The 27,947-nt window shown below is 66.7% G+C and overlaps 7 protein-coding genes across 7 annotated transcripts; 4 read left to right on the top strand and 3 right to left on the bottom strand.

The window, feature by feature from the left end:
- Positions 1 to 1,641: 1,641 nt before the first annotated feature.
- EMIHUDRAFT_223486 (hypothetical protein) lies at positions 1,642 to 2,493 on the bottom strand (the record flags this gene model as incomplete). The annotated part of the gene is made up of 1 exon (XM_005791697.1): positions 1,642 to 2,493. The coding sequence occupies one exon, from the start codon at positions 2,491 to 2,493 to the stop codon at positions 1,642 to 1,644; it is 852 nt and encodes a 283-aa protein (XP_005791754.1).
- Positions 2,494 to 2,787: 294 nt separating this feature from the next.
- On the bottom strand, positions 2,788 to 5,369 carry UROD1 (Uroporphyrinogen decarboxylase). The gene is made up of 7 exons (XM_005791696.1): positions 4,872 to 5,369; positions 4,482 to 4,606; positions 4,236 to 4,288; positions 4,043 to 4,092; positions 3,669 to 3,767; positions 3,223 to 3,468; positions 2,788 to 3,083 (listed from the first exon to the last, which is right to left on the bottom strand). The coding sequence occupies exons 1-7, from the start codon at positions 5,343 to 5,345 to the stop codon at positions 2,961 to 2,963; spliced, it is 1,170 nt and encodes a 389-aa protein (XP_005791753.1). The 5' UTR covers positions 5,346 to 5,369; the 3' UTR covers positions 2,788 to 2,960.
- A 2,644-nt stretch (positions 5,370 to 8,013) lies between these two features.
- Positions 8,014 to 12,651, top strand: EMIHUDRAFT_223483 (hypothetical protein; the record flags this gene model as incomplete). Its single annotated transcript, XM_005791695.1, has 12 exons — positions 8,014 to 8,559; positions 8,849 to 8,894; positions 9,199 to 9,237; positions 9,423 to 9,526; positions 9,711 to 9,833; positions 10,711 to 10,792; positions 10,862 to 11,061; positions 11,213 to 11,263; positions 11,603 to 11,692; positions 11,778 to 11,903; positions 11,982 to 12,360; positions 12,506 to 12,651. 12 exons carry the CDS (start codon positions 8,014 to 8,016, stop codon positions 12,649 to 12,651), a joined length of 1,932 nt encoding a protein of 643 aa, XP_005791752.1.
- Positions 12,652 to 15,260: 2,609 nt separating this feature from the next.
- EMIHUDRAFT_223481 (hypothetical protein) lies at positions 15,261 to 17,672 on the bottom strand (the record flags this gene model as incomplete). Its single annotated transcript, XM_005791694.1, has 4 exons — positions 15,261 to 15,442; positions 15,659 to 15,741; positions 15,994 to 16,917; positions 17,575 to 17,672. The coding sequence occupies 4 exons, from the start codon at positions 17,670 to 17,672 to the stop codon at positions 15,261 to 15,263; spliced, it is 1,287 nt and encodes a 428-aa protein (XP_005791751.1).
- Positions 17,673 to 18,122: 450 nt separating this feature from the next.
- EMIHUDRAFT_223480 (hypothetical protein) lies at positions 18,123 to 21,112 on the top strand (the record flags this gene model as incomplete). Its single annotated transcript, XM_005791693.1, has 7 exons — positions 18,123 to 18,526; positions 18,767 to 19,165; positions 19,383 to 19,567; positions 19,646 to 19,845; positions 19,972 to 19,995; positions 20,653 to 21,002; positions 21,085 to 21,112. The coding sequence occupies 7 exons, from the start codon at positions 18,123 to 18,125 to the stop codon at positions 21,110 to 21,112; spliced, it is 1,590 nt and encodes a 529-aa protein (XP_005791750.1).
- Positions 21,113 to 21,848: 736 nt separating this feature from the next.
- Positions 21,849 to 23,714, top strand: EMIHUDRAFT_223479 (hypothetical protein; the record flags this gene model as incomplete). The annotated part of the gene is made up of 3 exons (XM_005791692.1): positions 21,849 to 22,388; positions 22,978 to 23,347; positions 23,632 to 23,714. 3 exons carry the CDS (start codon positions 21,849 to 21,851, stop codon positions 23,712 to 23,714), a joined length of 993 nt encoding a protein of 330 aa, XP_005791749.1.
- A 2,344-nt stretch (positions 23,715 to 26,058) lies between these two features.
- On the top strand, positions 26,059 to 26,807 carry EMIHUDRAFT_223478 (hypothetical protein; the record flags this gene model as incomplete). Its single annotated transcript, XM_005791691.1, has 3 exons — positions 26,059 to 26,184; positions 26,401 to 26,425; positions 26,608 to 26,807. 3 exons carry the CDS (start codon positions 26,059 to 26,061, stop codon positions 26,805 to 26,807), a joined length of 351 nt encoding a protein of 116 aa, XP_005791748.1.
- Between the last annotated feature and the right edge of the window lie 1,140 nt (positions 26,808 to 27,947).

Here is a 27,947-nt window from a genome sequence, read left to right as displayed (position 1 = left end):
TGGAAGACATGGCTTCCTTCTTTGTCAGGGCCAGGGGTATTCAAACCCTAAACAGCAGCGCCGGTAATATGGCTGCTGGAGTACTTATAGTGGTCCTGATTCGGACGTTGAGCAATGAAACAATTTCGGTAGGTTGATACATAGCTTCTTGTAGAGGTACGTGTAGTATCGAGACATTGAGATATGGTGTTGTAAAACGAGATTCCTTATTGGCTGGACGCAGGTAAAAGCTGTCTTAATAGTAGAGCATCCGGGGCGTTCGCTCCACATGTTATCACAGACAGCAGGGCAGGGTGGTGCAGGGCAGGGATGGGCGGGGCGGGGTAGGGCAGGGCGGTGCTGGGCAGGGCGGGGCTGGGAAGGTCGGTGCGGGGCGGGCAGGGGCAGGGCGGGGCAGGGTGGTGCAAGGCAGCGCAAGGCAGGGGCGGTGCTGGGCGGTGGTCAGAGTGCAGTGTTTGTGCGGCGCGGGCGCCTTGAGCTACTGTCCTAAAAAAAACTGTTCAGTTTTCAAAAAGGGAGCTACCTGCTCCGGCGACACTAGGGACTCGGGCCTGATCCCGCACAAAACATCTCCACACTCTCTCCTCTCCTATGACACGACTCTCCGACCTTGGGCTAGATTCCCACATTTCACCACAAGCGCCAAACTGCTTCGCCGCGCGCTGCTTACAGCGTCAAGTGCGGCCCTTAGCTGAGTAGAACTCGAAGTGGGCGTCGAGGCGGCCTATAGTAGAGTGTGAGCCCGCGCGCTGCAAAGCTCGAGTGTGGGCGATGGCGCGAGCTGGGCCATGTACTAATTGCGTGTGACTGTTTCTGCCGTCTTTGTGGGGGCGTGGGCGTAGGAGTGGTGCTCTGCTACCCTTGCAGCCGAGCGCCTTCTCTCAGCTCCATTGCCTCTAGGGGGTTGTGGCCGTGGATTTGGCCCCCTAGCCCCCCTCTCCGAGAGCAGGCCTGTCCAGTCTGGGTGGGGCGGCGTTATAGCGCCGTCGTGGTGTGAATCTTTCCTGCCGATGTTGGGGTGTTGCCGAGGTGGCGTCTCGGGGTGTCGCCGTACGCGGAAGGTAGGCGAGCGATGGTGGGGTTCCGAGTACGTCAGCGCCTCCAGGCTGTGGCGCCAGGAAGGGGTACGTATGCGGATACATGATACGTCGTGCGTAACGCGGTCGTCGATGTGCCTGAATTGGTAAAATTATGCTGCGTAAGTGCGGGGCAGGGCCAACATTGAAGTATTCTGTGCTGTTTTCGAAGGAAAATATGCGCTGTGAGCAGGACCGGGGCGAGTGCCGGACTTCGTATCTGCTAAGGTAAGGTAAGGTAAGGTAAACGTCTCCACACACACAAAGTGGTGGGGCAAGGGGGGGCGACCCTCGCATCTCCACGCCCGGACACGGGCAGGAGCCCCACGGCATTCAAAGTGCAAGCACCGGCCCGGTGCCGTGGGTGAGCAACCTGCACCCCACTCCTACTCCTATAACACAACCCCCACAGCGTGGTCGTCTACGTGTTCAGAAACACAGCGAGGCGAGGGTGAAGGGGTAGTACCCGGGGTAAGGGGCTGTGTGGGGCTATCTGTGACTACTCCATCTAGCCTGGGGGGTAGCAGGAGGGGGGGGGCAGAGGGTAAGATATGGGTGAGGCCAGCTACAAGTCGGACGCCCTCCCGTCGTCGTCGGAATACTCCTCGGAGCGGTCGGCGTCCTCGTCGTCGTCCTCGGTCTGCATTGCCTCGCCAGCCGTGAACCTGAACACGGCGTCGGCCGGCGCCGAGGCGCCGGCGGCCGTCATCAGGTGCATGACCATGCGGTCGCGGCATGCCGCATCAATCTTGCCGCGCCCGGCCAGCTCGTTCGCGAGCCAGTCCGGGGCGACCGTCGTCGCCACGGTCCCCTGGGGAACTGTGGCGTACACCTTGCTGGGGCCGCGTCGATACCCGTCGTCCCTCTCCGGGGGCAGCGAGTATTCGACTCCTATATTGGACCCGGCCTGGCTGCGCGCCTGCGCAGCTGCAGACCGCAGCCCGGCCATCACGTACTCGATGTTCTCGCGCAGCTGCGCGCGCGGGCGCTCCGCGTTCTCGGCCTCGTTCGCGGCGCGCTCGCCAGCCTCCTTCGCCCGGCGCTCCTTCTGCCGGATCTTCTTGGCCTTGCGAGACGCGGTTCGAGCCGCAAGCTGCTCATCAGTGAGCTCCTTCTTCTTCGGCGCGGTGCGCTCGATGTACGAGCGCTCCGCCACCTTCACCGACTCGCGGTCGCCCGCGGCCTTCTCGTGCTTCAGGTCGACCTCGATGGTCGCGTAGCCAGGCCTTATCAGCCTGACACACGACGCACCGAACAACCGTGCGACACCCACCGCGTCCTCCAGTTGCGCGCGATCGGAGCGATTCCAGGGTCCGCTGCGCATCCCCGGCAGTACGACGGTGGCCGGCGCTTGCGCGCCAGCCCCGTCCGCCACCGGGTCCGCGGCCTCGGTCCCTGTCATAGCTACGCGCGCCATGGATCGGCGGTTACACAAATGTATTTTCATAAGTAGCTATCTCTACGCACCAGGTTACGCACCAGAAACCAGAGCATAAGGCGATGCGTATTCATTTTGTGGGTTGGGCATATCCATAGCGGGACCGATCACGATTGTCAGAGGTGCGGCGGGCGGGCGCCCACTCACCGAGATATCAAAAAAACGCTCGGCCCAGAATAGAGAATTCCTGGGGGCGGTGGGGCCAGTTTTGCTGCGTATGGCTGCACTGCAGCAGCTCAGCCACCCTTAGGTACGGCTTTAAGATGGCTGTGTAGGAGCCACAGATGTTTTTGCAACTTTTTGTGTTCCCGCATCGCGGCACACAGCGTCTCAAGCGGCCGAATCAGTCTACAGCGCGCGTGTGCAGCGAGCGTGGCCGTGGGCGTGGCCCAAGCAAGTGGAGTCGCGTGGTGGTGCTGCGGCGGCGGAGCTTGGGGCCACCCGCCTCAGTTGCGCCACTCCTGGACCGTCTTGACAAAGAGGTTGGCCGACGGCTCGGGGGTGGTCGGCTCGATGCCGTGGCCGAGGTTCATGATGTGCGGCCGACCAGCCATCTTCTTGAGGATGTCCTGCGCGCGGGGCAGCAGGGAGAAGACTTGGAGGAGTAATAGGAGTGAATGATGCGGATGCTGACGCCGCTGCTGAGCTCAGCAAGAGTGGCGCTAGCTGTCGCAGGAAGCAGGCTGAGACTCAGAGCAGCAGTCACTCCTGCGCGGCGGCGACGATCTCCTCCTCCGACCCCTCGGCGAGGATGGCGGGGTCGAGGTTGCCCTGCAAGCCGACCGACTCGTAGCCGGCCTCGTCGAGCAGCTCGCGCGCCGCGGAGATCGGGAGGGTGTGGTCGACCGAGACGACGTTTGCGCCCGAGGCCGCGAGCTTGGTGATAAGCGCCCCCTCCTTGGAGTGGGTGTCGGGGGCCATGTAGATGATTACGGGCGTATCGGGCCGCGCAGCCTGGGAGCACGTGTGGGCCTGTCTCAGCTGGAGAGGAGAGGGAGGAGCAGGGGGAGCGGAGCGGAGACGGAGGAGGGGAAAGGGAGAGGGGGCAGGAGGAGAGAGGAGGAGAGGGAGGAGGAGGGAGAGGGGAGAGAGAGGAGAGGAGGAGTGGTGGGAGCAGAAAGGCGGAGAGGAGAGGAGAGGAGGAGAGCGGCCGCCTTGATGGCGCCAACGACTTGCCGCTGGAAGGGGGCCGCCCACTCGTCAAACTCGTCCGGCGTGAGGTGGCCCGCCCACGAGTCGAAGACTTGGACCACCTGGCAGGCCACACCCGCTTCTGTCTGCCCGCGCCTGTCTGTCTGTGTCTGTCTGCCTGCAATGATGAGAGCTCTGAGCTCCGTTAGGCTGACCTCGCCGGACCCTCGAGTGAAGGGGGGGGGGGGGGGGTGGGGGGGGCTGCCGACCCTCAAGTGGGGGTACGACAGGGGGGGGGGGGGAGCTGCCCCCCAAATCTGGGGAGGTCTGGGGAGGTCTGGGGAGGTCTGGGGAGGTCTGGGGAGGTCTGGGGAGGTCTGGGGAGGTGTCTCCGCACCTGCGCGCCAGAGTCGATCTGGTAGATTGCGTACTGCGCGATCCGGTCGCCTGCAGGGAGGCTCCGCGGCGCTCGAGGGGAGGGGAATCTGCTGCGGGAGGGCGAGGAGGCGGCGAGGAGGAGGGAGGAGGAGGGGAGAGGAGGGGAGAGGAGGGGAGAGGACGGGGGAGGAGGAGGGGAGAGGAGGGGCGACCGAGCAGCTTGAGCATGTCGGCCACGAGTTGCGGGTCGGACTCTCGGAGCTGCCTGCGGGGAGATGCGGGGAGATGTAGATGTGAGATGCGGGGAGATGTAGATGTGAGATGTGGGGCGATGTGGGGCGATGTGGGGCGATGTGGGGCGATGTGGGGAGGTATGGGAGGTATGGGGAGGTATGGGGAGGTATGGGAGGTATGGGGAGGTATGGGGAGGCATGGGGAGGTATGGGGAGGTGTGGCGCCTCATCGCGGCGAAGCCTGTCTTCGTGCCGGTGGCGCCCTCGATGAGGTACGTGCCCAGCGTGAACGGGAGGCCGACGAACCCGAGCACCGTCGCGTCGGTGCCGGCCAACGTCGCGCGCAGCCGCTGCAGCCGCAGGCGAAGCCGCGGTCAGGCGAGGGCGGTGGCGAGGGCGGTGGCGAGGGCGGCTGCGAGGGCGGCGGCGGCGAGGGCGGCGGCGAGGGCGGCGGCGGCGAGGGCGGCGGCGAGGGAGGCGGCGGCGAGAGAGGGCGGCGGAAGGGAGTGGGCGGCGGAGAGCGGGGGGTCGAGTGTGGGAGGGGGGGGGCGGGGGCGGTGCGGGGAGGAGAAGGCAGGGACGAGAGGCGGCGAGGTCGAGAAAGGCGGCGCGCGCCTTGAGCACGTCGCCGACAAAGCTGATCTTCGTCTCGGGCTCGAAGGGGACGGCGGTCATCTTGGCGAAGGCCTCGCGCGTGCGGATCGGGTCGATCGTGATCCCTCCGCCCTCGGAGATCGCAAAGTCGACGCCCATTGCAGGCAGAGGCGTGAGGATGTCGGAGAACAAAATCACTCCGTCGGTGCCATAGGCGTCGCGCGGCTGCATCGAGACGGCATACGAGACGTCGGGAATCTCGGAGCGCTCGCGAAACGTCGGGTAGTCCTTCACCAGGTCGCGGTACACCTGCATGTGCCTGCCCGCCTGCCGCATCATCCACACTGGCGTCGACTCGGTGACCTCGCCTCGCGCCGCTCGCAGCAGCAGCGGCGCGTCGGCGGCGCCCGAAGTCGAGGAGGCAGAGGCGCTCGCCGGCGCGGGCGCGGCCGACATGCGCACGCTGAGCGCGGTGGCAGCGGTGGCGAGGAGCATAATGCGCGAGATGGCCGCGAGCAGTGCCAATGTGCTGGCAGAAAAAAATCGGATTCTCGGAGACCCGTGTTTACTTTACAGCCCTTGCCCTGCGAACGCGCACCCCCGGGGCTAGGGCTCTCTTGCCCGCAACCCGATCCCGATCATCCGGCCCGCTGGGTGCGCTTCTGAGCTCCCCGGCCCTGGATGTGAGGCTAATGACTGCACTCCAAGTGCTCCAAGATTTTGGATTCGACCATGTCGCTCCCCTGCTTGGCTAGGTTTACCTCGTCTCGAAGAGGAGCGGGCCCAAGACACGTGGTTCTGTTCGGCACTCTGTGGATCCTCCTAGTTCCGGCGCTCTGGCAGGTCACCGTCTTCCCAGTCGCGCACTGGCTGCTCTTGGGGCTTTGCAGGCTCACCTTGTGGCCCGCTGCCGCGCTGTGGGGGCTTGGTGCCGGGTGTGTTGGGCAGATCCGCCAGTCCATCTGGGCGATGCGCGCCTGGCGCCTGGTCTTGCTGGCACTCGCTGCGGCTCTCTTGACATGGCTCTTCGTGCTGCGGCTGCCCCTCCCTCAAACCGCGGACCGGAGCCAACGGTGCTGCGAACGAGCAACGAGCCGATTCGGATCATCTGGCAGTCAATTACTTCGCAGTGTTCGCCTTCGTCATGCTCCTTCTCTGACAGCTTGCGGCGTCCCCCGCCGCAGCGGGCCCGGAGGCCCACATGGCGGCCGACCAGCCGCTCCTGACAGTCGCACGCGCCGCGCTGCGGCGCGTGCGACTGTCTTTGTTTGAAGTTAAAAGTCGAATCAGAGCGCCGTCGGCGCGGTCCCTCGTTTTCCTCCCACGGACCGCCCGTCCGGGACCGCTCCGGGACGCACGCCGGCGAAGCACCATCAAGCTGCTGTATGTACGGCCCCGCCCGGCATCGCCTCCCCTGGCTTAGCTAGACTTAGAGATATTGTGCTCATGGACAGTCTCTACAATATACTCACTGACACCTTACCTCCCAGAGCTCGTCCCGGTCCGCCACGGCCATCCTCGGCCTCCGGAGGGCCCCCGGCCGCGGCGCGGTGCGGCGGAGTCACAAATCCGACGGCAGACGGACTCGGGGCCGGTGCTTTGACGCAGCACAGTGTGCTTCGTGGTAGCATGAACTCAGAACGGCCCCCCGAGAGCGCCTCTTCGACGCCCACGGGTCCCGGGGGGTCGGAGGGATTGCGAGAGGGCCCCGGCTATTTTTTGTTTGAATCCCGGAGGCCGTTCGAACATGAATTGACGTTCCACGTGCCCGTCCACAGCACGGACAACATGCTAGCCCAGCAGGCCGCTCCCACCTCCGCCCGCGGCGGAGGCAAGGCGGCAAAGGGTGGCAAGGGCGGCGGCAAGGGCGGTGGCAAGGGTGGTGGCCGTGGCGCACCAGACCCGCTTTGCGCCTCCGCCCTCAACGCCCGATATACTCGGTTAGAGCCGGCGGAGCGACGGCGGCAGAGGTGCGGCCGCCGGCGACCTCACACGGCGTCGAGCGCCGTAGAGACGGCCTCGAGAGCCGCCACCAGGTGTGCCACGACCGCGGCCGCGAGGCTCGTGGCGATGGATGCGCCAGACCCGCTTTGCGCCGCCAGCCTCAAAGCCCGATACTCGGTCAGAGCCGGCGGAGCGACGGCGGCGGAGACACGGAGTTGCGGCCGCCGGCGACCTCACACGGCGTCGAGCGCCGTAGAGACGGCCTCGAGAGCCGCCACCAGGTGTGCCACGACCGCGGCCGCGAGGCGCATGGCGATGGATGCGCCAGACCCGCTTTGCGCCGCCGCCTCAACGCCCGATACTCGATCAGAGCCGGCGGAGCGACGGCGGCAGAGTTGCGGCCGCCGGCGACCTTCCCCTCGACCACGCCGCCGACCCGTCGACAAGCACGCGTGGACTGCCATCGAGAAGAAGGAGAAGGAGGGCGGCGCATCCGGAGCCCGCGGGCGCGGCGTGGGCGGGCGCGGGCGCGGGCGGGCGCGCGGGAACCCCGCCAGCGGAGGCGACAATGCCTCTGGCGGCTCTGCAGGCGGCGCGCGGCGCGCCCCTCGCCGGTCTCCCGCACGCTCCTGAGGGCCGAGAGGGCCGAGAGGCGGGATTGGTGACCCGGGGGCATGGGAGGTGCGGCCCGCGCCGCGCGCGGGCGCGTGGCAGCCCGTGAGTGCCGAGATCGGGTCTGTGCTTCGACATAGCATGGGCCCCCGGAGGCCCATCTACAGCAGCGGCGAAGTGAGCGTGTTTGTGGTGTTGGTGTGACGTCTGAGCTTGGATCTGTGACTAAAGCCGCTTACCACTGATGGATCCCCACCCGAATAACACACAGTGAGCGCCCCAGCACTTCACTACGCCCTCCGCGCGAAATCGCTAGTGGTGCTTTGTGGCAGCACATTGTGCTTTGTGGCAGCACGGGTGCGGTGCCCGAGACCGCAGAGCACCGGGACGCGGTCGGGCGATCTGAGGTCCAGTGAGGCGTATGCATTGCCTATCCAGGGCTATCACCTGGACCTATCAACAGGCGCCTGCGGCGCCGTGCTCAGGACTGCTGCTCCAACCCTGGCGAGGTACAACTGTACTTCCAGCCTGCCATGTGCTGTGGAACAGATGACGCAGTCTCGCCAGGCTTCCGGGTTGACTCGGCCAAAAACCCCGACGGCACAGAATGGCTGCCAGCGATCGCTCCGCCGTCGAGGAAGCGGCCCTTGCTGCCAGCGGTCGCTCCGCCCTCCGGCTCGGCGAAGAGAAGATTGGTGTCATCGAAGTGGACAGCTTCCCCGCGCTCGGCCGCCTATGCGCCTTCCGATTCCTGGAGTGGGCGCAGAGCCACCCGGACGGCGTGGTTGCGCTGCCAACCGGCCGGACACCAGAGCACTTTATCGCCTGGACCAGCCGCCTCCTGCGTGGCTGGGCGTCGGCCGACCCGTCGACGCTGCAGCTGTTGCGGGAAGGAGGGATCAGCCTCTCTGCTGGCGTCCCCGATATGGCCTCGCTCCGGTTCGTCCAGCTCGACGACTTTTACCCGATGCACCCTGACCACCCGAACCGCTTCACAAACTACGTGCGCTTGCTCTACATCGACGCGATCGGCTTGGACGCAGACAAGGCGCTGCTGATGGACGGCCTCTGGACGCTCGGCTGCGACGCCGGCTGCGACGCCGGGCAGCTCTTCGCTGACGGCGTCGACCTTACGCTGCGCGATCGCGAGGCGGTCCGCGCGAGGCGGCGCAGAGCAGTGATCTCGCAGCGGCCACTCCAATGCCTTGTGCGCAGGCGGCCACGGCACGTGAGGCGGCGCAGAAGCGCGCGCTCGCCGCCGTCGACCAGCCTAGAAGCGGGACAGATTCTTGTATATCAAGTAGCGCTCGAGAGGACACGTACTCAGCTGTGTTCGGCCGTATTCAGCCGTATTCACTGTAGTCGCCTCCCTTGTATTCACGCGGTGCTCTCCCTCCGCAGTGCCGTATTCCCGCCCTGATGTTGGTGTATTCAGCACGTAGGTCGACCAGTACTGCAGCGACTTCGAGGCCAAGGTGCGAGGCATGGGTGGGATCGGCTTCTTCCTGGGCGGCGTCGGGCCCTAGAAGAAAGCGTATATTCATGCATTCCAAGACTAGCGCTCGAGAGGACGCGTCTTCCGCTGCGCTTCACCGTATTCAGCCGTACTCAGCTGTATTCGCCTCCCTCGTGTTCGCGCGGTGCTCTGACTACTCTGCACAAGAGCCGCGCTTCCGCCCGGACTTCCTAGAGGCGGAACAGCTCCGCCCCAATCTCTCTTGGTACTCCCCACACCCCATGCCCTCGAGGCGGGACTCATCGGTGCGACTCATCGGTGCGATTTATCCCGCAGGCATCGGTCCGGACGGTCACGTCGCCTTCAACTGCGCCGGTGCGGGCTACTTCTACTTGCAGACCCAAGACGTACCGCCGCCGCCGCCGCCGCCGGAGGGGGAGGAGGGGGGGGGGGGGGGGGATTCCACGACGCGGTTGGCCAACTGATTGATTCATAAGTACTCCGCGTGTGTGGATTGGCGCCAGTCGTTCGTTCGTGAGTCATCCGCGCGTGTGGACTAGGCTCGGGGCGGCACTCCGTGACGCGGCTGACCAAGACAAACTACGCGACGCAGGCGGCGGCGGCGGGAGATTTGGGCGGGATCGAGGCGGCGCGGCGCGGCGCGGTGGGCTCCACCCACGCTGCCCCTCTCCACGCCGCTGCCGCCTATCCCCTGGCCATATGCTCTGAGGTCACAGTATGGGTTCGGCACCTCTCAGCATATGCGTCCTCTCCTTGCTTGCATCTCCCTGCTGCTTGCACCTCCCGGCTGCCCGCGAGGGTCCCGCGACTGCCCTCTCCTCTCCCAGGTGGTGACGATCGGCCTCGGCACGGTCTGCTTCAACGAGCGTTGCGTCGCCTACCTCATGGCAGCGGGCGATGCGAAGGCGCGGGTGGTGCAGCGAGCGTGCGAGGCGCCCGCGAGCGACGCGGTGCCTGGCTCGGCGCTTCGCTGCTTGCCCTCTGCAAGGCTCTGCACACACACACATGCACACACACACGCACACTCGCACGCACGCACGCACGCACGCACGCACGCACGCACGCACGCACGCACGCACGCACGCACGCACGCACGCACGCACACACACGCACACACGCACGCACGCACGCACGCACGCACGCACACGCGCGCAACGCACGCACACACACGCACACACGCACACGCGCGCACACGCGCGCAAGCACGCACTCGCACACTCGCTCACACTCACTGACTGACTGACTCACTCACTCACACCGCCCACAAGCTCACGCACACCACACCGCTCATCCACGCACACCGGGCTTTGCACGTTTTACGCGGGCTCCTGTCGTCTAGACGTGTCGCGAGGGGGTTGCATGGCCCTTGCCCCACCACCTCGTGTGTGTGGAGACGCTTGCCCTGCCTTGCCTTACCTTAGGCTCGCACTGACCCGCTCAGCTGCAAGCAAGCTCGGGGCGCGGCGCGACATTGACGCCATCGCCGCCCTCCGCGCCGCGCCGCCACTGTCCAGCTGGAGCGCCGCCGCCGCCACCACCACCGCCGCCGCCACCACCACCGCCGCCGCCACCACCGCCGCCGCCGCCGTTCCGCCTGCCGCGGTGGACGCATTCTGCGACCTCGCACTCTGCCTTGGCAAGCGGCTCGACCAGCTCACTCCAGACGACGTTGCGTCCCATCCCCGCTGCGCCGCCGCCCTCGCCAGCGGCGGCGATGGCGGCGGCGGCGGCGGCAGCAACGGCGGCGGCAGCGGCGGCCGTGGCATAACGGCGATGGAGAGGGAGGCTGTGGCGGCGGCGGCGGCGGCGGTGAAGCAAGCACTGCAGGCGAGGCTGGCGGCGGGCGCTTCCGACGTGCCTGGCCGGTCATACGTCCATACGGCCCCGCACCATGACGACATCATGCTCGGTACCCGCCGCTGGGCGCACCGCGCCTCTAACGCGACTATCACTCGTGACTTGTCGTTCACATGAACAGGCTACCTGCCACTGGTCCGCCGCCTCGTGCGTGACCCGACCGCAACGCACCGCTTCCTCTACGCCACGTCGGGCTTCAACGCCGTCACAAATGCCTTCGCGCGCGAGCGGCTCGAGGCAGCCGCCGCCGAGCTCCGACGCAAGGACTCCCCCCTCGCGGCACTCTGTGCGGCAGGAGGACTGGCGCCAGACGCAGGCTCGGTCTCTCTCTGCACACACACATGCAAACACACAGACAAACATCTCATCTCATCTGATCTCATCTGATCTCATCTGATCTCATATCATAGGCCCGGCCGGCCCCGACGCGGACGCAAGGAGGTACTTGGCCGCCCTCGCAGCGCGCGACCAGGCGGGGCTGAGGGCGGCGGTGGCTCAGCGGACAGCGCGGTGTGCTCAAGAGGTGCTGCTTGCGCGAGAGGCGGAGGAGGAGCCGCGCATTCGCCTTGATGAGTCAAGCATGAGTCAGTCATCATTCATGATGAGTACAGGCGGAGGAGGAGCTCGGCGCATTCGCCCCGCAGCTGGCGTCGTCACTCTCGCGTGCAGGCGGCGGCGGCGGCGGCGGCGGCGGCGGCGGCGTCTCTCCCTCCGCCTCTCCCGCCCTCCTCGCAGATGCGTGCTCCGCCGCGGCGCACTACTTCGCATCGCAGGAGCCGCTCGCCGCCCCGTTCGGACCTCCATGTCCACGACACGTCCGTGACATGCCCGAGACATGTCACCTCAGCTCGACGGCGCAAAGGATGCGCCGCTGCTCCAGCGCCTCAAGGGCGGCTTGCGCGAGTTCGAGGCCGACCTGCTCTGGGCCTACCACGGCTTCGGGCGGAACGAGGTGTACTCTCGGCCCAATACTCGGCCGCTCTCGATCTCGGCCGATCTCGGCTAATCTGGGCGTACCACGGCTTTGGACGGCACAGGTGTCGCACCTGCGGCTTGGCTTCTACAAGGGCGAGCGCTTTACCGAGGAGCCGACACGGCGAGACGCGAGGCCGATCCTCGCCGCCCTCGAGGAGACGGGGCTCGACGTGGCGGCTGCAATGAGAGTCAATAGCTCCACTCGTGATGAATGAGTCAATTAGGAGACGAGGCCGGATGTGGTGACCGTGGCGTTCGACCCGGAGGGCTCCGGCCCAGACACGCACTTCAAGGTGCTTCAGGCGGTGGCGGAGGCGCTGCGGCTGTGGCGGGAGGGCGACCCCGAGGCTGCGCGGGCGGTGCGCGTGTGGGGCTACCGCAACGTCTGGTTCCGCTTCTCCATCGCCGAAGCGACGCACGCCGTGGCGTGCTCTCCGGCCGACACCGCGGCGCTCAATGACTCCTTCGCTGCCTGCTTCCTCTCGCAGCTCGACGCCTCCTTCCCCTCGCCGGAGTACGACGGGCCCTTCTCGCACCTCGCGCAGATGGCGCAGGCGCGCCAGTACGCCGAGTTCGCCACGCTGCTCGGCGCCGACGCTTTTGCGGCGCACAGCTGCCGCGAGCTGCGCGCGGCGCCACGCGCTCGTGCTGCTGCGCGAGAGATGGGCCTCCATTCATCGATGACTGAGTCGTTCGTTAGGCGCACGCGCTCGTGCTGTTGCGCGAGATGGGCTTGGACGAGTTCCTCGCCTCTGCGCGCGAGCTGCAGAGGGCGGCGTCCGCCGACTAGCGGCTAGGCACAGGGCGAGGCCACGGGGCACGCCAACCTCGCTGCTCCTTTTGGCGCGTTGCGTGTGCCGCATCTGTATCTGTGGATCGACGCAGCGCGTTAACCTTCCCGCGCCGCCGCTCAGCATGGACCAGGCGGACTGCTAGGGCTGGAAGTGAAGGTGGGAGCGAGGATTGGTACAGTTAGTGGGAAGGGTGTAGATCACTCACTGTACTACTAGTACGCGTTACTGTATACTTACACGTTACACGCATGCCATGCCATTTTTCTTCATCTCTGTTTCAAAACCCGATGGTCCTGTATCCTTTCACAGTCGACAGTCCACACACACACACACAGCGGTCACACAATACACTCACTCACTCACTCTCACTCACACACACACACACACACACACACACACACACACACTCACTCACTCACACACACACACACACCGGACACACACACCAGTCACCACCGCGCGCGCACACACGCCCACTGCCCGCCCACCCTTTTATGTGCTGCGGCCGGTCCTCGTATGGCGCTGTGCGCTGGTCTGTGAGAGGTTGAGGTGCGAGCTGAGGGTGTAGAGGATGTAGAGTGTAGAGCGCTGTAGAGCTGTAGAGACGTAGAGCGCTCTGGAGCGCTGTAGAGTGCTGTAGAGCTGTAGAGCTCTACATCCGGCGCGTGACGATGCGCCTGCGTTGGTCGGTAGTGAGGTGATGATGAGTCAGGCCGCGCGGCGGGCGGTTAGATAGACGTTACGGTGCGAATCCAACGTTCGGGAGGCTTTTGGAGCGGAGCGTGTCTCATTGCGTCAGGCCCACCGACACCCACCGGAGAGAGAGAGAGAGAGAGAGAGAGAGAGAGAGAGAGAGAGAGAGAGAGAGAGAGAGAGAGAGAGAGAGAGAGAGAGAGAGAGAGAGAGAGATTTTGGAAAACCAACAAGAAATCACGGCTCTCACGTGATTTGGGCTCGGCAGCTTGTCAGCCCTCAGCCGAAGCTGGGGCCGGTCCCGTAGCCGAGAGAGCCCGCGCCGATGAGTTCGACGCGGTCGGGAGGCCTTGCGGAGAGGCCAGCGAGATGGTGATCGCTGTACTTCATGGCGCCCTCAAAGTGGGGCTGGCTGACTCGCCAGAGGTCGATACTCTGGACGACCCATAGGATGCCACAAATGCCTGAAGGAGAGGGAGGCGAGGCCAGAGGCAGACTCAGCTGCTCTCGGGTGATCTCGCATTGGTGGCTGAAGGACCCGATGGTCCTGTCACATTCGTGTTCCGAGTCGTGGGGGTAGAAGATTGCGGGGGGGGGTCGAGTCTGCACTTCCTTGAGGTACAGCGGACCGCCAGGCTGCCGGCAGCATCCGCAGGGAGGCAGCATATGAGGCACCAGTTTTCTGGAGGGCTCAACAGCTGCAGCCGCGGTGGCAGAGTCGGCCGCGGTTCGAGCCAGCAGCTTTTGGCTGCGAAATCGAATCGCGGAAGGCTCATGCCCTCGCGGAGCGACGCGCGGGTCGCGCGGCGCGCGCGTGTGCGAAATGCGACAACAGACGACAGACGACAGACGCCTGAGCGCTGAACGACTGAACGACCGTCGCCGCAATCGCCACCGCCGCCATCTTGACGAGCAGCGCGAGCGCGCTCGTCGGCGGCCAGCCGTCGCGGGCCGGGCCGAGCCCGGCCTCGATCGGCCGCGCCGCCGCGGCAGGCCCGGAGGCCCACATGGCGGCCGACCAGCTGATAAGGAGCTCTTGCGGACCGGAGGGTGGCGGTGGCACGTATCCGCTCGTGTTCGTCGGCGGGGGCGCGGCGCTGACGGCGGCGGCCCGAGCGGCGGACAAGGCGAACGGTGGTGGCGGACCGACCAAGCATTCCAGCGGCTGGGCGAGGGCCGCGGCGCGGCGTTGCGGGAGGCGTGGACGGCGGAGGCGGTGCACACCGTGCCCCCAGCAAGGCGGGCGGCGGCGGGCGACGCGGACGAGCTGGAAGGGAGAGGGGTAGGCTCCTAGCCCGAGAGGGGAGCTTCCGAGACCCACTACAAGACCACGCACACATCATCCCGCGGCCTGGCGGTCGGCGGGATTGCAACCAGTCTTCGCGTGCCGCCTGTCGTTCGACTCGGGCGCCTTGTGAGCGTCGGGGTGGCGAGCAGGGGACGCGGCTCTGAGCGCCCAGCGACGCGTGCCGGATGGAGTCCGGCCGCGGGTGACTAGGGAGTCCGCTCAGGATGTGTGGTAGCCACGTTGGCTGAGTGTCTTCATACACAAGCACTCTCGTCTCTTACATCTTCCGCAGCGTGGCGTCCTCTTTCTTTGCCTGCTCTTTTTAAACAAGCAAGCGGCAGACGGCTCTTACGTTCTTGAGGCCACCGACTCTTCATGCATCATGGGACTAGTTGCAAATACGGGTGGTGTGGAAATGTTGAATTTTGATAGTTAGAGGCTGCGCAGACGTCCCGCGTTTGCATGTTTGCATAAAAAACGCCCCGCGCGCTGCGCGCGCCGGGCCCGGGGCGGGGCTCTCCCCGCAAACCCCAATATATGTCTCTCACCGACACTCACGTCACACGTGCCGCATCGATAAGAGGGCCGCAGGCCCTCAGAGGTAGAGGTAACCTAGACCCCTCCTACCCGGCCCTCCGGGCCGATGCCGCAATATGTGTCACACACGGCGGCTCAGATCAACGCCGACGCCGCTCTGATTCGACTTATGATATCAGATTTGACAGAGAGGGACCCGACAAGCGCTCCCGGCCGGCGGCGCCCGCCCCCTGCTACTTTGCGCGAGCGCCTCCCACCCACCCAGTCGAGAAAAGAATGTCGTCGTGGCCTTGCACCTCCACCTCGTCGATCTCAGCTTGCTCATCCGCCTCGACCAGGGCCCGTCTGTCATTCGGCATCATGCACGCGGTATCTTCGTAGTCTTCGCACAGCCTCTCAAGCTTCTTGATAGGGCCTGGGCAGCACTTGGAACTTCCTCCTTCAAGCATGGAGCAACCCATTCCGCCGCATCTGCCGCACGAAGCGGCACAGCAGACGCGGCCGGGGCCGGGGAAGCCGAGATCGCACCAGGTGCGCGGGAAGTTGGGCGGGAAGTTGGGCGTGGGCGGGACTAAGGGCGGCGGAGGCGACGGCGGCGGCGTCGGCGGAGGAGGCGAGGGCGGCACTCCACAATATCCACACGCCGCCCTGCAATTCGCGCTCTGCCCATAGTCCTCGTACGTGGTACAGCCCGGATCGTTTGCACCATACCACCTGCAACCGTCTCCCCACAGATCCGCCCATGTTGGTGAATCGCCGCAAAGAGGTGGCGTAGACGGCGGCGGCGTCGGCGGAGGAGGCGAGGGCGGCGGCGGCGGCGGCGGCGACGGCGACTGCGGAAGAGGCGAGGGCGGCGGCGACGGCGGCGGAGAGGGCGGAGGAGGCGAGGGCGGCGGCGACGGCGGCGGCGACGGCGACGGCGGAGGAGGCGAGGGCGGCGGAGACGGCATTGACATCTGCATGCACATGGTGCCCATGTACATCCAACCGGCACCGCAGTTGGCCACCGTGCAGTCCGCCTGCGGCGTGGACATCGAGCAGCCGCCCGGCGACGGCGAGCCCATCGGCATCGAGCAGCCGCCAATGCTGGTACCCAAGCGCCGCCCCTCCAGCCCGGCGGCCGCGAGCGCCTCCTCCGCCTCCGCCACCAACTTTTCCGCCTCGCCCGCGTCGTCAACAGAGAAGGCCGCGCATCCCACCTTGGCGAAGCACAGGTTGTGCTGAACGGCCTCCGCGTCCCTATACGTCGCGGCGCCGTCCCAGACCTGCACAAGCCCTCCCGGGAAGGCAAGCTCGAAGGTGACGCGAGTCTTAGAGAAGCGCTTGACGTGGCTGACGTAGAGCGAGGCCTGCACGGCCTCCTCTTTGCCGCCGTCCGGCGCCCCGTCGCTCTTGTAGGTGACCGTCATCTTCTCGATCGATGCGAGCTGCTCGGGCGAGAGAACCGGCGCGACGAGGAGCGGCAAGCTCGTCTCCGCCTTGGCCACCGCGACCACCTTGCCGTCCGCGTCGACCATCAGTGTCTCGCTGACAAAGGACTCCTTCGCGAGCACCGCCGCCGCAGTCGACGTGCCGAGCGTGGTGCACGCGAGGATGACGCAGCCGACCAAGGAGAAGATGGCCAGCTTCTTGTAGAGGAGGCGCCCCTTCTCCGCCGACAGAAAGCCCGAGAGGACGGAGTAGAACTCCTTGGTCGAGAGCCAGCCGTTCCCGTCCTTGTCGGCGGCGAGGAGGCAGCCGTGGATCTTCTTCTCGGCGTGGGAGACATCGCCGTTTCCGTCCACGTCCGGATCGAGAAGGAAGAGGGGGATGCGAACTGTCTCTTGCTCCACCTCTGGCGGCGACTCCGGTGGTGAGGGCGGCGTGTGGGACGGCTTGTTTTCCATCATTCTGCAGGCGGCGGCGGATGAGCGTCAGCAGCGTCAAACGTGAGCGCGGTGTCAGCCTACGGACTGGTAGAGATGGCCGGGGGGGGGAGAGAGAGCGTCTGCGCATCATCAGTGACCGACAGGGGGGAAGTTTGGCTCGGCATAGGCGCCGGAGGGGTGGAGCGACAAACGGCAGGCGACGCGATGGACAGGCGGCGAGTCTCGCGTCCTCGGCGCTCGGACTGGAGCCGGGCGGCGATTGGCGAGCAAGCGAGAGCGGGTCGCTCTCTTGCCAGAAGAGAGGGAGGGCGGTCGCGCGGGACAAGGGTGGGGAATGGGCAGCAGCGGACGCGTCTCGCGGCTTCCTCGATGGCAGCGGCTGTACCTGCGAGCGGGAGTAGGCAGGCGGTGCGAGGCCGAGGGGGGTACAGCCGCTCGCGCGGCGAGAGAGGGCGCATCGCGTGGTGGGGGTGGTGAGGTGAGGCGGCGGGTTCCGTGAGCAATAGGCGTCGCGGGGGTCTAGGCGTGCTGCTCGCGGCGGCATAAACGGGCGCAATGCGGCGCGGCAAGCGCGAGCGGACGAGGAAAGTGCATGGTATGCCTCGTGGATGTCAGGCAAAGCCGTCGGGGAACGTGGGGTACTATTTTCAATCAAAAAGAGCGCCTTCTTCAGCGCTACTCTATCGAGGTCTCGCGGAGGGGCAATTTTTCGTTTTTCACCGACGTGGTTCCATCAATCACGCCTGGTTTAGCCCAGGCTTGATGTCTGTTCTGCATATGTGATATATGTGCGAGCGGACGAGCTTAGTGGAGGGCTTCCTTGGGATAGAGGCCGTCAGCGGAATGTTGGGTACATTGGGGGACATGGGGTACAGTTTTCCAAAAAAAGAACGAGCGAGATTTAGCCGAGAACGAGCGAGATCTAGCCGAGCTCGACAAGCACCTGGCGGTGGTGCTTCGAGCGTGGTCCGTTCCTAGACCCTTCCATCCTAAAAACTGAGAACCAAACTCCCACGCACGATCGAGGGCGGCCTTCTCTTGAGGGCGGTGCGGCTCTCCTTAGCTCTCTGTCAGTGTTTAGTTGATTAAACATTTACTGTCGCGCGCGATTTTATAAGTGTTGTGCGACGTTGGCTCGCACGCCCGATACCGCGGTTTGCCCCCTATCCAGTCCGGAGCTCAACCCTCTGTGGCCTCGCTCGCCAACTCGCCCACTTTCGGTTGCGCATGCGCCACGAGCGCGAGGCGCTGGGCCTCGACGAGTCGCACTCGTCGCGCTCCATCTTCAAGACGCTCAACGAGGCGGAGCTCTCCGAGTCGCTGGTATACCTCACCTGCCCGATCTGCGAGGAGGTTCTGGAGAAGGACCCGCTCTTCACGCCGTGCCACCACACCTTTTGTGGCGCGTGCATCCGCGGCCGGCTGCGCGAAGGCGAGGAGAGCTGCGCCGAGTGCCTCGCGCCTCTGAAAGAGGGCGACCTGCAGCCAAACCTGATGGCGGCCAAGCTGCTCTCGCGCATGCGCTCGTGCTGCATCTACAAGGCGCACGGCTGCAGCTGGAAGGGACGCGTCTCCGAGCTCTCGCAGCACTACCGCAGCTGCTCCTACGCGGCCGGCCCCTGCCCGTTTGGGTGCGGCCGCAACCTCACGCCCGCGAGCTACGCCTCGCACGTGCTCTCCTGTGAGCTGCGGACGGTGGCCTAGAGGCGACATGTTCTTGCATTCCTAGCAGCGCTCGAGAGGACACGTGTTCAGCTGTACTCGGCCGTATTCAGCCGTATTCACTGTAGTGACCTTGTATTCACGCGGTGCTCTGGTGACACTGCGCAGTGCCGTATTCCCGCCCCGAGGTTGGCGTATTCGGCACGTAGGACGGTGGCCGACTGCCCGTGCGGGAGGAAGTACAGGTTCTCGGAGCAGCAGACGCACCGCGCCACGTGCCTGCCCTACCAGCGCGAGGCGCGCCGCAGGGCGGAGCGGGAGGCCATCTCGCAAAAGCTCCGGCGCTCGCGCAGGCACACCGCAGAGCTGCGAGCCAACTCGCGCTCGGTACGGCTCGGCGGCGCGCAGGAGGCCGTCGAGCTCGTCTCAGAGTCTCTCATCCCGCACTTGGTCGCGCTCGCGCTCTTCGCCCTGCTGGTCCAGCCGCTTCGGCGCGACGGCACGTTTGCCGCCGCAGTGTACAACATCGCCGCCGCGTACTCGCAGCAGGGCCCGCGCCTCCGCTTTGGCGCCGTGCTGCTCGCGGCGTCGCTCACGGCCGACGGCCTGTGGCTCACTTCCTAGACACTTCCTAGACACTTCCTAGACAGTTCCCTAGGCGTCGCTCACGGCCGACGGCCTGTGGCTGGTGGCGGGCGTGCACTCCTCCGACCCATCCCTCTTCTCCTTCCCGCCCTCGCCCCCCTCCTCCGCCCCGCTCCTCCCGCGCGGCGGCGCGGACGGCGGCGGCGGCGGCGCGGCGGGTGCAGGGGATGCGGCGGGCAGGGACCCGTACACACTGATGGAGAGAGCGCTCGGGTGGGCCGCCTCGATGCGCGCAAACGACGAGACGCTCACGCTCCTCTTCCTGCTGCTGCCGATCATCACGCTCAAGGCAGTCTGCCTCTTCCTCCTCACCGAGGGACGCAAGGCCACCGGCCAGCGCGACGCCGCCGCGGCGCGAGCGGCGGGTCGCAACGCCAAGCGGGGCGGCGGGCTCCCGACCGGCGGCGCCGAGAGCGGCGCCGCCGGGCTCTGCGGTGGCGAAGACCTCGGCGCGGCGCTGGAGGAGTACCTGGGCCGCGCGCTCCTCCTCGTGGGCTGCGTCCTCTCGCTGCTACGCGCCGACGCGTCGTGCGCGCTCGGGCTCCTCGCCACGCTCGGGCAGAGCGAGTCGCGGCTGTACTTCTCCCGCGCGCTGCTCGGCACCGCCCTGCTCGCGCTCGCAGTCGACGCCGACTGGCTTGGCGTCGGAGGAGCGCGGGGGGGCGGCGCGCCCTGCCGGCCGGCCCTGGCCGGGGTGCCTTGCGCCGCGGGGCTAGCCGCGGGTGTCGCGTGGCTGAACCCTGCCTACCTCTGGTCGCTGCTGCTGCAGGGGCGGCTCGCGCTGCTCTGCACGGTGCTCGCCGCGCCACTCAAGCTCGCGCTCCTCCTCAGCGGCACCTACCTCAACTACTCGCAGCCGGCGGCGCCCACGCGGCCATTCCGCTTCCCCGAGGCGCGGCGAGACTACCCGAGATTACCCGAGATTACCCGAGATTACCCGAGATTACCCGAGATTACCCGAGATTACCCACGCGGCCGTTCCGCTTCCTCGAGGCGCGGCGAGATTACCCGAGATTACCCGAGATTACCCGAGATTACCCGAGATTACCCACGCGGCCGTTCCGCTTCCCCGAGGCGCGGCGAGATTACCCGAGATTACCCGAGATTACCCGAGATTACCCGAGATTACCCACGCGGCCGTTCCGCTTCCCCGAGGCGCGGCTCGAGCACGCCGCGGCGGCGCGAGTCTTCAAGCTGCGCCAGAGGAGCGCGCGGCTAGGCGTGCGCCGCCATCTCGCGCCATCTCGGGCCATCTCGGGCCATCTCGGGTCATCTCGCGCCATCTCGGGCCATCTCGGGCCATCTCGGGCCATCTCGGGCCATCTCGCGCCACCTCGGGCCACCTCGGGTCATCTCGGGCCATCTCGCGCCATCTCGGGCCACCTCGGGTCATCTCGGGCCATCTCGGGTAGTCTCGCGGCTAGGCGGCGCTGCCGAGGACGTCGACGAGGCGGAGGCGCGCTCGGCCATCGCAGGCGACACGCTGTCGAGGGACGCGGCGGAGGAGCTCGCCGAGGGGTTCCGGCGGCAGAGGGCGGAGGAGCGGCAGCTCGCGCTCTCAAAGTCGCTCTTCGCGTTGGGCTTCCTCTCGCTGCTGCTCGGCTCTGTCGGCGTCCTCTACGGCAGCGAGGGGATCGCGCCGTCCCTCTCCGCGCCGCTGCTCGAGCTCCCTGTCCTCTCGATGGTCGCCGCGTTCGGCTGCCTCCGCGACTCGGGCACGTGCCGCTCGTCACCACGCAAGTGCACTCGCTTCCTCTGGTCGACCGTGTACCTGCACTGCACGCTGCTGCTGCTGCTCTCGTCCGCGCTCGCCCTCTACGCCGCCGAGCTCGCGCACGCTCCCGCTTGCTGCGGCTTCGCCCACCTCTCCCTCTTTGAGAAGCTGCAGCTCTGCACCGTCGTCGCGCTAATCCTCGTCCACGGCCACCGCCTAGACACGCCCTAGACACGCCCTAGACACGCCCTAGACACGCCCTAGACACGCCCTAGACACGCCCTAGACACGCCCTAGACACGCCCTAGACACGCCCTAGACACGCCCTAGACACGCCCTAGACACGCCCTAGACACGTCCTAGACACGCCCTAGACACGCCCTAGACACGTCCTAGACACGCCCTAGACACGCCCTAGACACGTCCTAGACACGTCCTAGACACGCCCTAGACACGTCCTAGACACGCCCTAGACACGTCCTAGACACGTCCTAGACACGTCCTAGACACGTCCTAGACACGCCCTAGACACGTCCTAGACACGTCCTAGACACGTCCTAGACACGTCCTAGACACGCCCTAGACACGTCCTAGACACGTCCTAGACACGTCCGTCGTCCTCCACGTCTTCTCGTCCACGGCCTCCTGCGCCGCCGACGGCCTCCTGCGCCCCTCCCACGCCCCCCCTCCCCCGGTGCGCACAGGCCTCGCCATCGCGACCGTCACGCAGCTACTCGCCGCCATCTCGTCGCTCGCCTCGGCCGACGGGCTGCACGTCCTCAAGGCGGCCGCTCGGAGGGGCCTCTCTGTCGCGTGGGCGCTGCTGGTGCGCCGCTCCTCGCCTCGGCCGCACCTCGGCCGCACCTCGCCCGCACCTCGCCCGCACCTCGCCCGCACCTCGCCCGCACCTCGTCTAGGTTGCCTCGCTGCTCATGCTGCTCGTGCGCCTCGACGTGGACATCGCCCTCGCCCTCCTCGCGCGCTCTCCGCACCGCGTGCCGGGCGGCGGGCTCACCGTGCTGCTGCTGCTGCCGGCGGCGGTGGCGGTGGACGTGGTCGACGGGTACGAGAGGCTCACGGGCTGGGCGGCGAGCGACGTTGGCGCGCGGGGCGAGGCGCAGGCGATGGTGTACACCGAGGCGGCGCTGCTGCTGCTCTGCGGCCTCAAGCTGCTCCTCAAGCTCCGCCTCGCCCTCGCCCTGTGGCGGGTGCGCGCGCTCGGCCGCCCCGCCGCGCTGGACGGGGGCGAGGTGCGCCGGCTTGGATGCACTGAGCGGGTCCTCTTCGCCGCGTGCGTGCTGAGCCTGGCCGCCGCGCTGGGCGCGCTCGACGCGTCGCTGCTCCCGTCCTCGCGGACGCTCGGCAGCCTGGGGCAGCCGCGCGACGAGGGCGGGGCGGCGGCGCAGGGCGGCAACGCGACGCTCGCCGCCCTCGCGGGAAGCGCCCTCCCCGCCAACGCATCGCTGCTCGGCGTGGGCGGCGGCGCGCCGCACCACCACTTGGACGAGCGCCTGTCGAGCCGCGCATTCTTCGGCGGCCTCCTGCTGATGCCGCGGGACACGTCCAGGACACGTTCAGGACACGTCCAGGACACGTCCCTCAGGCGGCTTCCTCCTGGCGCGGCGGGACACCTCGCTGCTCGGCGCGGCCCTCCGCTCCCCTCCAGCCGCGACCGACGGCGGCGACGGCGGCGAGGGCGGGCAGGGCGGGCAGGGCGGGCAGGGCGGGCAGGGCGGGCAGGGCGGGCAGAAGACTCGCCTCACCCTCTCCGAGTGGCTCTCCCCCGACGGCGCCGCCGCCGCACTCAGCGCCGGACCGCTCGCGCTCCTCGCCGCCGCCGGCTGCACCCTCGCCCTCGGCGGCGGCGGGACGGCCCACTCCTAGAAGCGGAAGACGCATTCTTGGATTGCAATCAGCGCTCGAGAGGACGCGTCTTCCGCTGCACTCGGCCCGCATTCGGCTGTACTCCCTGCCTTCGCATCCCTCGTGTTTCCCGCGGTGCTCGGGTCCTCTGCACATCGCTATGCTCCCTCCCTGACCTCGGTGTGATTCATGGCACAGGCCCCCACCCTCGCTGACCTGCCGACCCTCGCGCCGATGGTTGCCGCCGGAGCGCCGCTGCTCGCCGTCGCCTCCGCGGCCGTGCTGCGGCGCGGTCCGCTGCAGGCGACGCCGCTCGAGGCCTTCCTCGGCATGCTCGCGGGCGGGAAGGGGGAGGAGGAGTGGTCAGAGGTTGGTGTCGGCACCGCCCTCTCGTCGTGGTTCCTCTCGCTTCAGGTGCCGCTCCTCCTCCTCGTCGCCGCCGCCGCGGTGGCGCTCATCCACAAGCGGCTGAGCGGCGCGGCAAGCGCGGACGCGAAGCCGGCGCCACGCGCCCCTCGGCCGCAGTCGAGGGCGGTGGCCCGCGGCGCGAACGGCGGGGTTGGCAGTGGTAATGCCGCCGCCGGCGCCGCCGCCGGCGGCTTTGGCGATGCGCGCGTCGCAGCCAGCGCTAAGCGACGTGGCACGGCCGGAGGCGGCGCCATCGGCGGCTCTGCGCTCGCTGTTGCTGCGGCCGACGACCCGCGCCTCGCCGGCTTTGCAACTTGCGGCTCACCGCGCGCCACTACAGGCACGGGCGACGCAGGGACCGAGGCGGCGGCGGCGGCGGCGGCGGCGGCGGCGGCGGCGCGGCAGAGCCGCAAGCGCTTGCCGGCGGAGGATGCGCTTCCCGAGGCGCGCGGCGGCTGTGCTCTCGCGACGCGCCGCCGCGAGACACACGCGGCCTTCAGCACGCATGCCTCGGCTCTGAACCGTAGGGGGAGGCTGCTGTCCTCTCGCCCCGTCCCCTGAGCGGCGACCCGCGACCACGCCGTCTCCCTCGCCACGCGTCGCCGCGCCGTCGCGCAACGTCGCCTTGGCGAGGACGCGTCCCCACCGCCGCCGCAGGAAGCGGCGGAGGCGGCGGCGGAAGCGGCGGCGGCGGAGGCGGCGGCGGAAGCGGCGGAGGCGGAGGTGGTGGCGGAAGCAGTCGCGGAAGCGGCGGCGGAGGCAGCAGCGTTGGAGACGGAGGCGGAGGGGGCAGCAGCGCGGCTGCTCCGGGTCGGGCGTCGCCGCGGAGGAGCGACGCGCTTTGGAAGTGCCGCGCTTGCTCCATCCAGAACAAGCCCAGCGCCCGCACCTGTCGGGTGTGCGCGCAGCCGCGGCCGCGTTACGTTTCGCCGCGCCGTTCCGATGCCAGCGACCGCGTGGCGGGTCAGCGGAGGCCCCCTTCGGAGGCGAATGACGACGTTGCAACGTAGCCGTACGAAATGAGAAAGCCAGAGAGAAGAGTACGGAGTCAGTCAGGGGAGATCGCGTGCTGAGTGTGCTCGCGTCTGTGCAGTCGTATCTCGAAGGTATGTGTGATTTGAGTGTCAGTCATGCACACCGCTGTGGCACGAGGCCAGCTGTTTGATCGTCGGGACCCGCCCGGGATTACTTGTGTGTTGTGAGCTTTTTGTACCGGCCGCTTTCATATGAACAGGTGCAAGGGGTAAGGTAAGGTAAACTTCTCCACACCTTTTAATAATAATATCGGGGGAGAGGACGCGGCCCCGAGTGACGTAAACCGTACGGCTCGATGCACGACCTTACGTAAACCGTACGGCTCGATGCACGAGTGTATGTGGGCCACGATGTCTCAAATATGAGGGGGGTTTTGACTCCTACCGGCTCCTGACCCTGACGCTACCCCTGGCAGCTCTAATGACCAGGGTCAGTAGTGTTGTGATAGAGGCTGCCCATACTAGCGCAGAAGCAAAAGGCGGCGCATCGCTTCCAGGGAGCGTGGGTAGGGTGCCCACAGGACCCAAAAGAAAATAGCTTTTCGGCTCAAAAACCACATACATTGAAAAAGGGACGCACGAGGCAAATCTGATGTTGGATTGTTCCAATAGGAGCGAGGCCTCTTCCGTTGGGGGACCGAGTACATAGGAAACGAGGGTTTCCCTTGTGTCCCCTTCGCGTGCGAGCGTGACACTGCACTTGGCGCCGAGCGCCCGCGGCTCAGACCTTGTGCAGGCCACCCCTCGGTGAGCACGCCGGTCCGGACCGATGGCGCTCGGTGTGGAGCAAGCAAGACCCCCCCCCCCCCCCCATCGGCGCGCGCTCGCCATTCCAACGGCCGCCAGGAGCACCAAGAGGACTCCTCATGGCTGTGCTCAAGTGGGCTTCGACCGGCCTCGGCTGGGGGGGCGGGTTGTCCCGGCTGCGGACGCCTTCTGCAGCCCCCTGGGATGGGGACAGCACCCCAAAACTGCCCCTCGGCGGCATACAGCACTGCCAGCCAGCCTCTTCCTCCTCCTAAGGGCTGTACTATAGGCCATATTGCGCCGCCTCCTACTGGCAGCCGGGCGGGCGCGCGCCGCGGGCGCCTCGGCGCGCGCACGGCTCGCAAAGTTCGAACGAGTACTGCCGCCCGGCCGCCTCAAGGCTGCCGGGCGGCAGTACTCGCCTCGCAAGGCGCGCACCGGCTGATCTTGCTGCTGCGCCGGCGGCCGCTGCGCTGGCCGCTGCTGCGCTGGCTGGCGAGCGGTACGGCCGCCGGCGGCCGCTGCACCCGCGCCTTCCCTCGCGGGCGCCGTCGCGCCGCGCGCGCCCAACTCTGCTGGCACACGGCACGCGTCGTCACACAGCCGCGGAGAACAGGCGGTGCTGTGCGCGAAGCGCGCGCGATCTCGTACTTTTAAGGCTGGATCCGGCCATTCCAAGGGTATACCTTTGAGAATCCCCAGCGTCCCGCCCTCCTAGTCACACTCTCAATATCTCGACTATCCAACATGAAGTGCTGCGATCGGGAGTGCCCCATTTCTTTTTTCCTTTCTTTTTTTGGTCCTGTGGGCACCCTAGAGTGGGACTCTGTGGGCCAGCGTGGAGTGTGTGGCCTGGCTTTGGTGGTGCAGATGCTGCTGCACTGGTCAAACTATTAGCCTCATAATGAGGAAAAGGCTAATAGCGATTTCAAATAGTGCTACTATTAGCTCAGAGGGGCTAATAGTGCAATTATTAGGTGTGCTAATAGCCGATGTCCTAATAATGGACCCTCATAATGCGCACTTAGCGATTTCGCGATTCATGCCGCATGCTTCACGGCGCGGCCTAATAGCTGGGCCTCATAGCGACATGCCGGCCACGGAGCTCGTCGCGCCCATGCCGCCATCGGCGCCCGCTGACCATCTGGCGTGCAGCGAGAAACCCTCTGCGAGCTGGCGCCAGCGTGGTGGTTTGGCGGCGTGCGGCGCAGCGCTGGTCTTCTTGGCGTCCATCCACGGTGATCGCGGATCCGGCGAGAAGCCTTGTGAGGCGGAACGGCGACCGCACAGCGCGCGCGGGTGTGGAGAACGTGATCAACCGCCGGGCTTCGGCCCCTCGCCGGCGCAGCGCCGGCGAGGTCCTGGGTCATCCCCGGGCGGCGGTCCGGGCGGCAGCAGATCTCTGCGCCGCCCGCATCCTGTTCGTGATCAGGGCGTGCGCAGTTTGAAATTGCAAGGTCCGAGCGCGCGCCCGCGCCCGCCGCGCCCCGCACGCAGCCACATCCTGCGTTCTGCGGCGGCAGCGGCCTTATCTCTCTCTCTCTCTCCCTGCTCTCCCAAGCCGTGCGCACCGTCGCCGCGCGCGCGCGCCGCCGCAAGCTGCCGGGCTGACGCTCGTCCCCGTGCCCCTGTTGCGCAGGCAACACCCGCGCTCGTGCGGACCGCACGACCAGCTTCCTGCTCGCGCCGCCCTCGCTGTGGCCCGGCGTCTCCGCCGGCGGCTGGTGCGTCAAGGTGATGAAGAGCACCACCAAGCCTGACGTCACCACGGTCAAGTTCAACGACTCCACGGTGACCTTCTCGTTCGCCGTGGTTGCCTCATGGAAGCCCGTCTCCTAGAGAGTCGGCGCCATCGCTCTTGCCGCGCCGCGCGTAGTGCGCGTCGCGCGGGTACCGCACTATTAGGGCACTATTAGGGCCACTATTCGGCTCTCATAGTGCCCTAATAGCGCCCTAATAGTCGCTATTAGCCCATCTCATAGTGGTGTTCTAATAGCTCCAGACGTTATGAAGCTCAGCTATTAGCCCCTCTGAGCTAATAGTAGCACTATTTGAAATCGCTATTAGCCTTTTCCTCATTATGAGGCTAATAGTTTGACCAGTGTGCTGGTGCGGCGCGGCTCTCCGACTCGACTCGAAGCGCGCGTCGCGGCAATCTGACGCGGCGGGCGGCGTCGCGGGCGGTGGTGGCTCGCGGGTGGAGGTGGAGGCTGGAGGCGTGGTGGGTCTTTGAGTTTATTTCATGATGGACTACGAGGAGTGGGGGGGGTTCAACCGGGAGGCAGGGGGTTCAACCAGGCGACGGAGGACCGTGGGCCATCGCGGGGACCGTTCGCCCGGAGGGCGTACTGGGCTGATCCGGATGGTCTTCACGCCGGTGGGAGGCACCGAGGCGTCTGGGACGCTCCACTCTACCTTAAGCTCCTGAGGGGCGCGTGGTTGTAACCACGTAGTACGACTACAGCCCACCACAGACACCCTCCCTCTCCACACGTGTGCACACACCCTCACCCTCTCCCCTCTCCTCTCTCTCTCTCTCTCCTCTCTCTCCTCTCCTTGTCTGTGCTGTCTGCCTGACTCAGGCACTAATTCTGCCGATGCGTGATTGTGTATGGGCTGCTCCGAGGGGGCCCTGTGCAATCCGACGGGTAGGGGGTCTGTACCCGGGCGGTGTCCGGTGTGGAGTCCCCTTCTGATCCCGCCTGCGATGTTGGGTGCGAGGTCGTGGAAGCTTTGATCCCAAGGGGGGGAGCCGATCCCACTCGTAACCAACTCTCAGGGGCAGTAGGTGGGCGAGCTTCAGGCACGCTCATCTCGATCGTCAAGGCGTCGCTACGCGCGGTCTTCCGCGGGGGGAGCTGCGCCGACGGGTGCGGGAGCGCGGCGCAGCCAGTGCCGCGGCGAGGCCTCCGGCTGTTTGCGGCGGGCGGCTTGCTGCTCGCTGCATGGCGAAAAACTCGCTCAAAACCTGCGGTACCG

The sequence above is a fragment of the Emiliania huxleyi genome, assembly GCF_000372725.1.
Source record: "Emiliania huxleyi CCMP1516 unplaced genomic scaffold EMIHUscaffold_110, whole genome shotgun sequence".
NCBI lineage: Eukaryota > Haptophyta > Isochrysidales > Noelaerhabdaceae > Emiliania > Emiliania huxleyi.
Note: the sequence above shows the minus strand (reverse complement) of the source record. Positions and strands in the feature narration are given on the sequence as shown.

Bases quoted from the DNA above. Each gene is read 5' to 3' on its own strand.
- UROD1 (XM_005791696.1), bottom strand. From the start codon at position 5,345: ATGCTCCTCGCCACCGCTGCCACCGCGCTCAGCGTGCGCATGTCGGCC. The intron at 4,289-4,481 runs GCGCCACACCTC...ATCTCCCCGCAG, and splicing joins ACAGGCTTCGCCGCGATGAG to GCAGCTCCGAGAGTCCGACC. The intron at 3,768-4,042 runs GTGCGGAGACAC...GTGGCCTGCCAG, and splicing joins AGATCGACTCTGGCGCGCAG to GTGGTCCAAGTCTTCGACTC.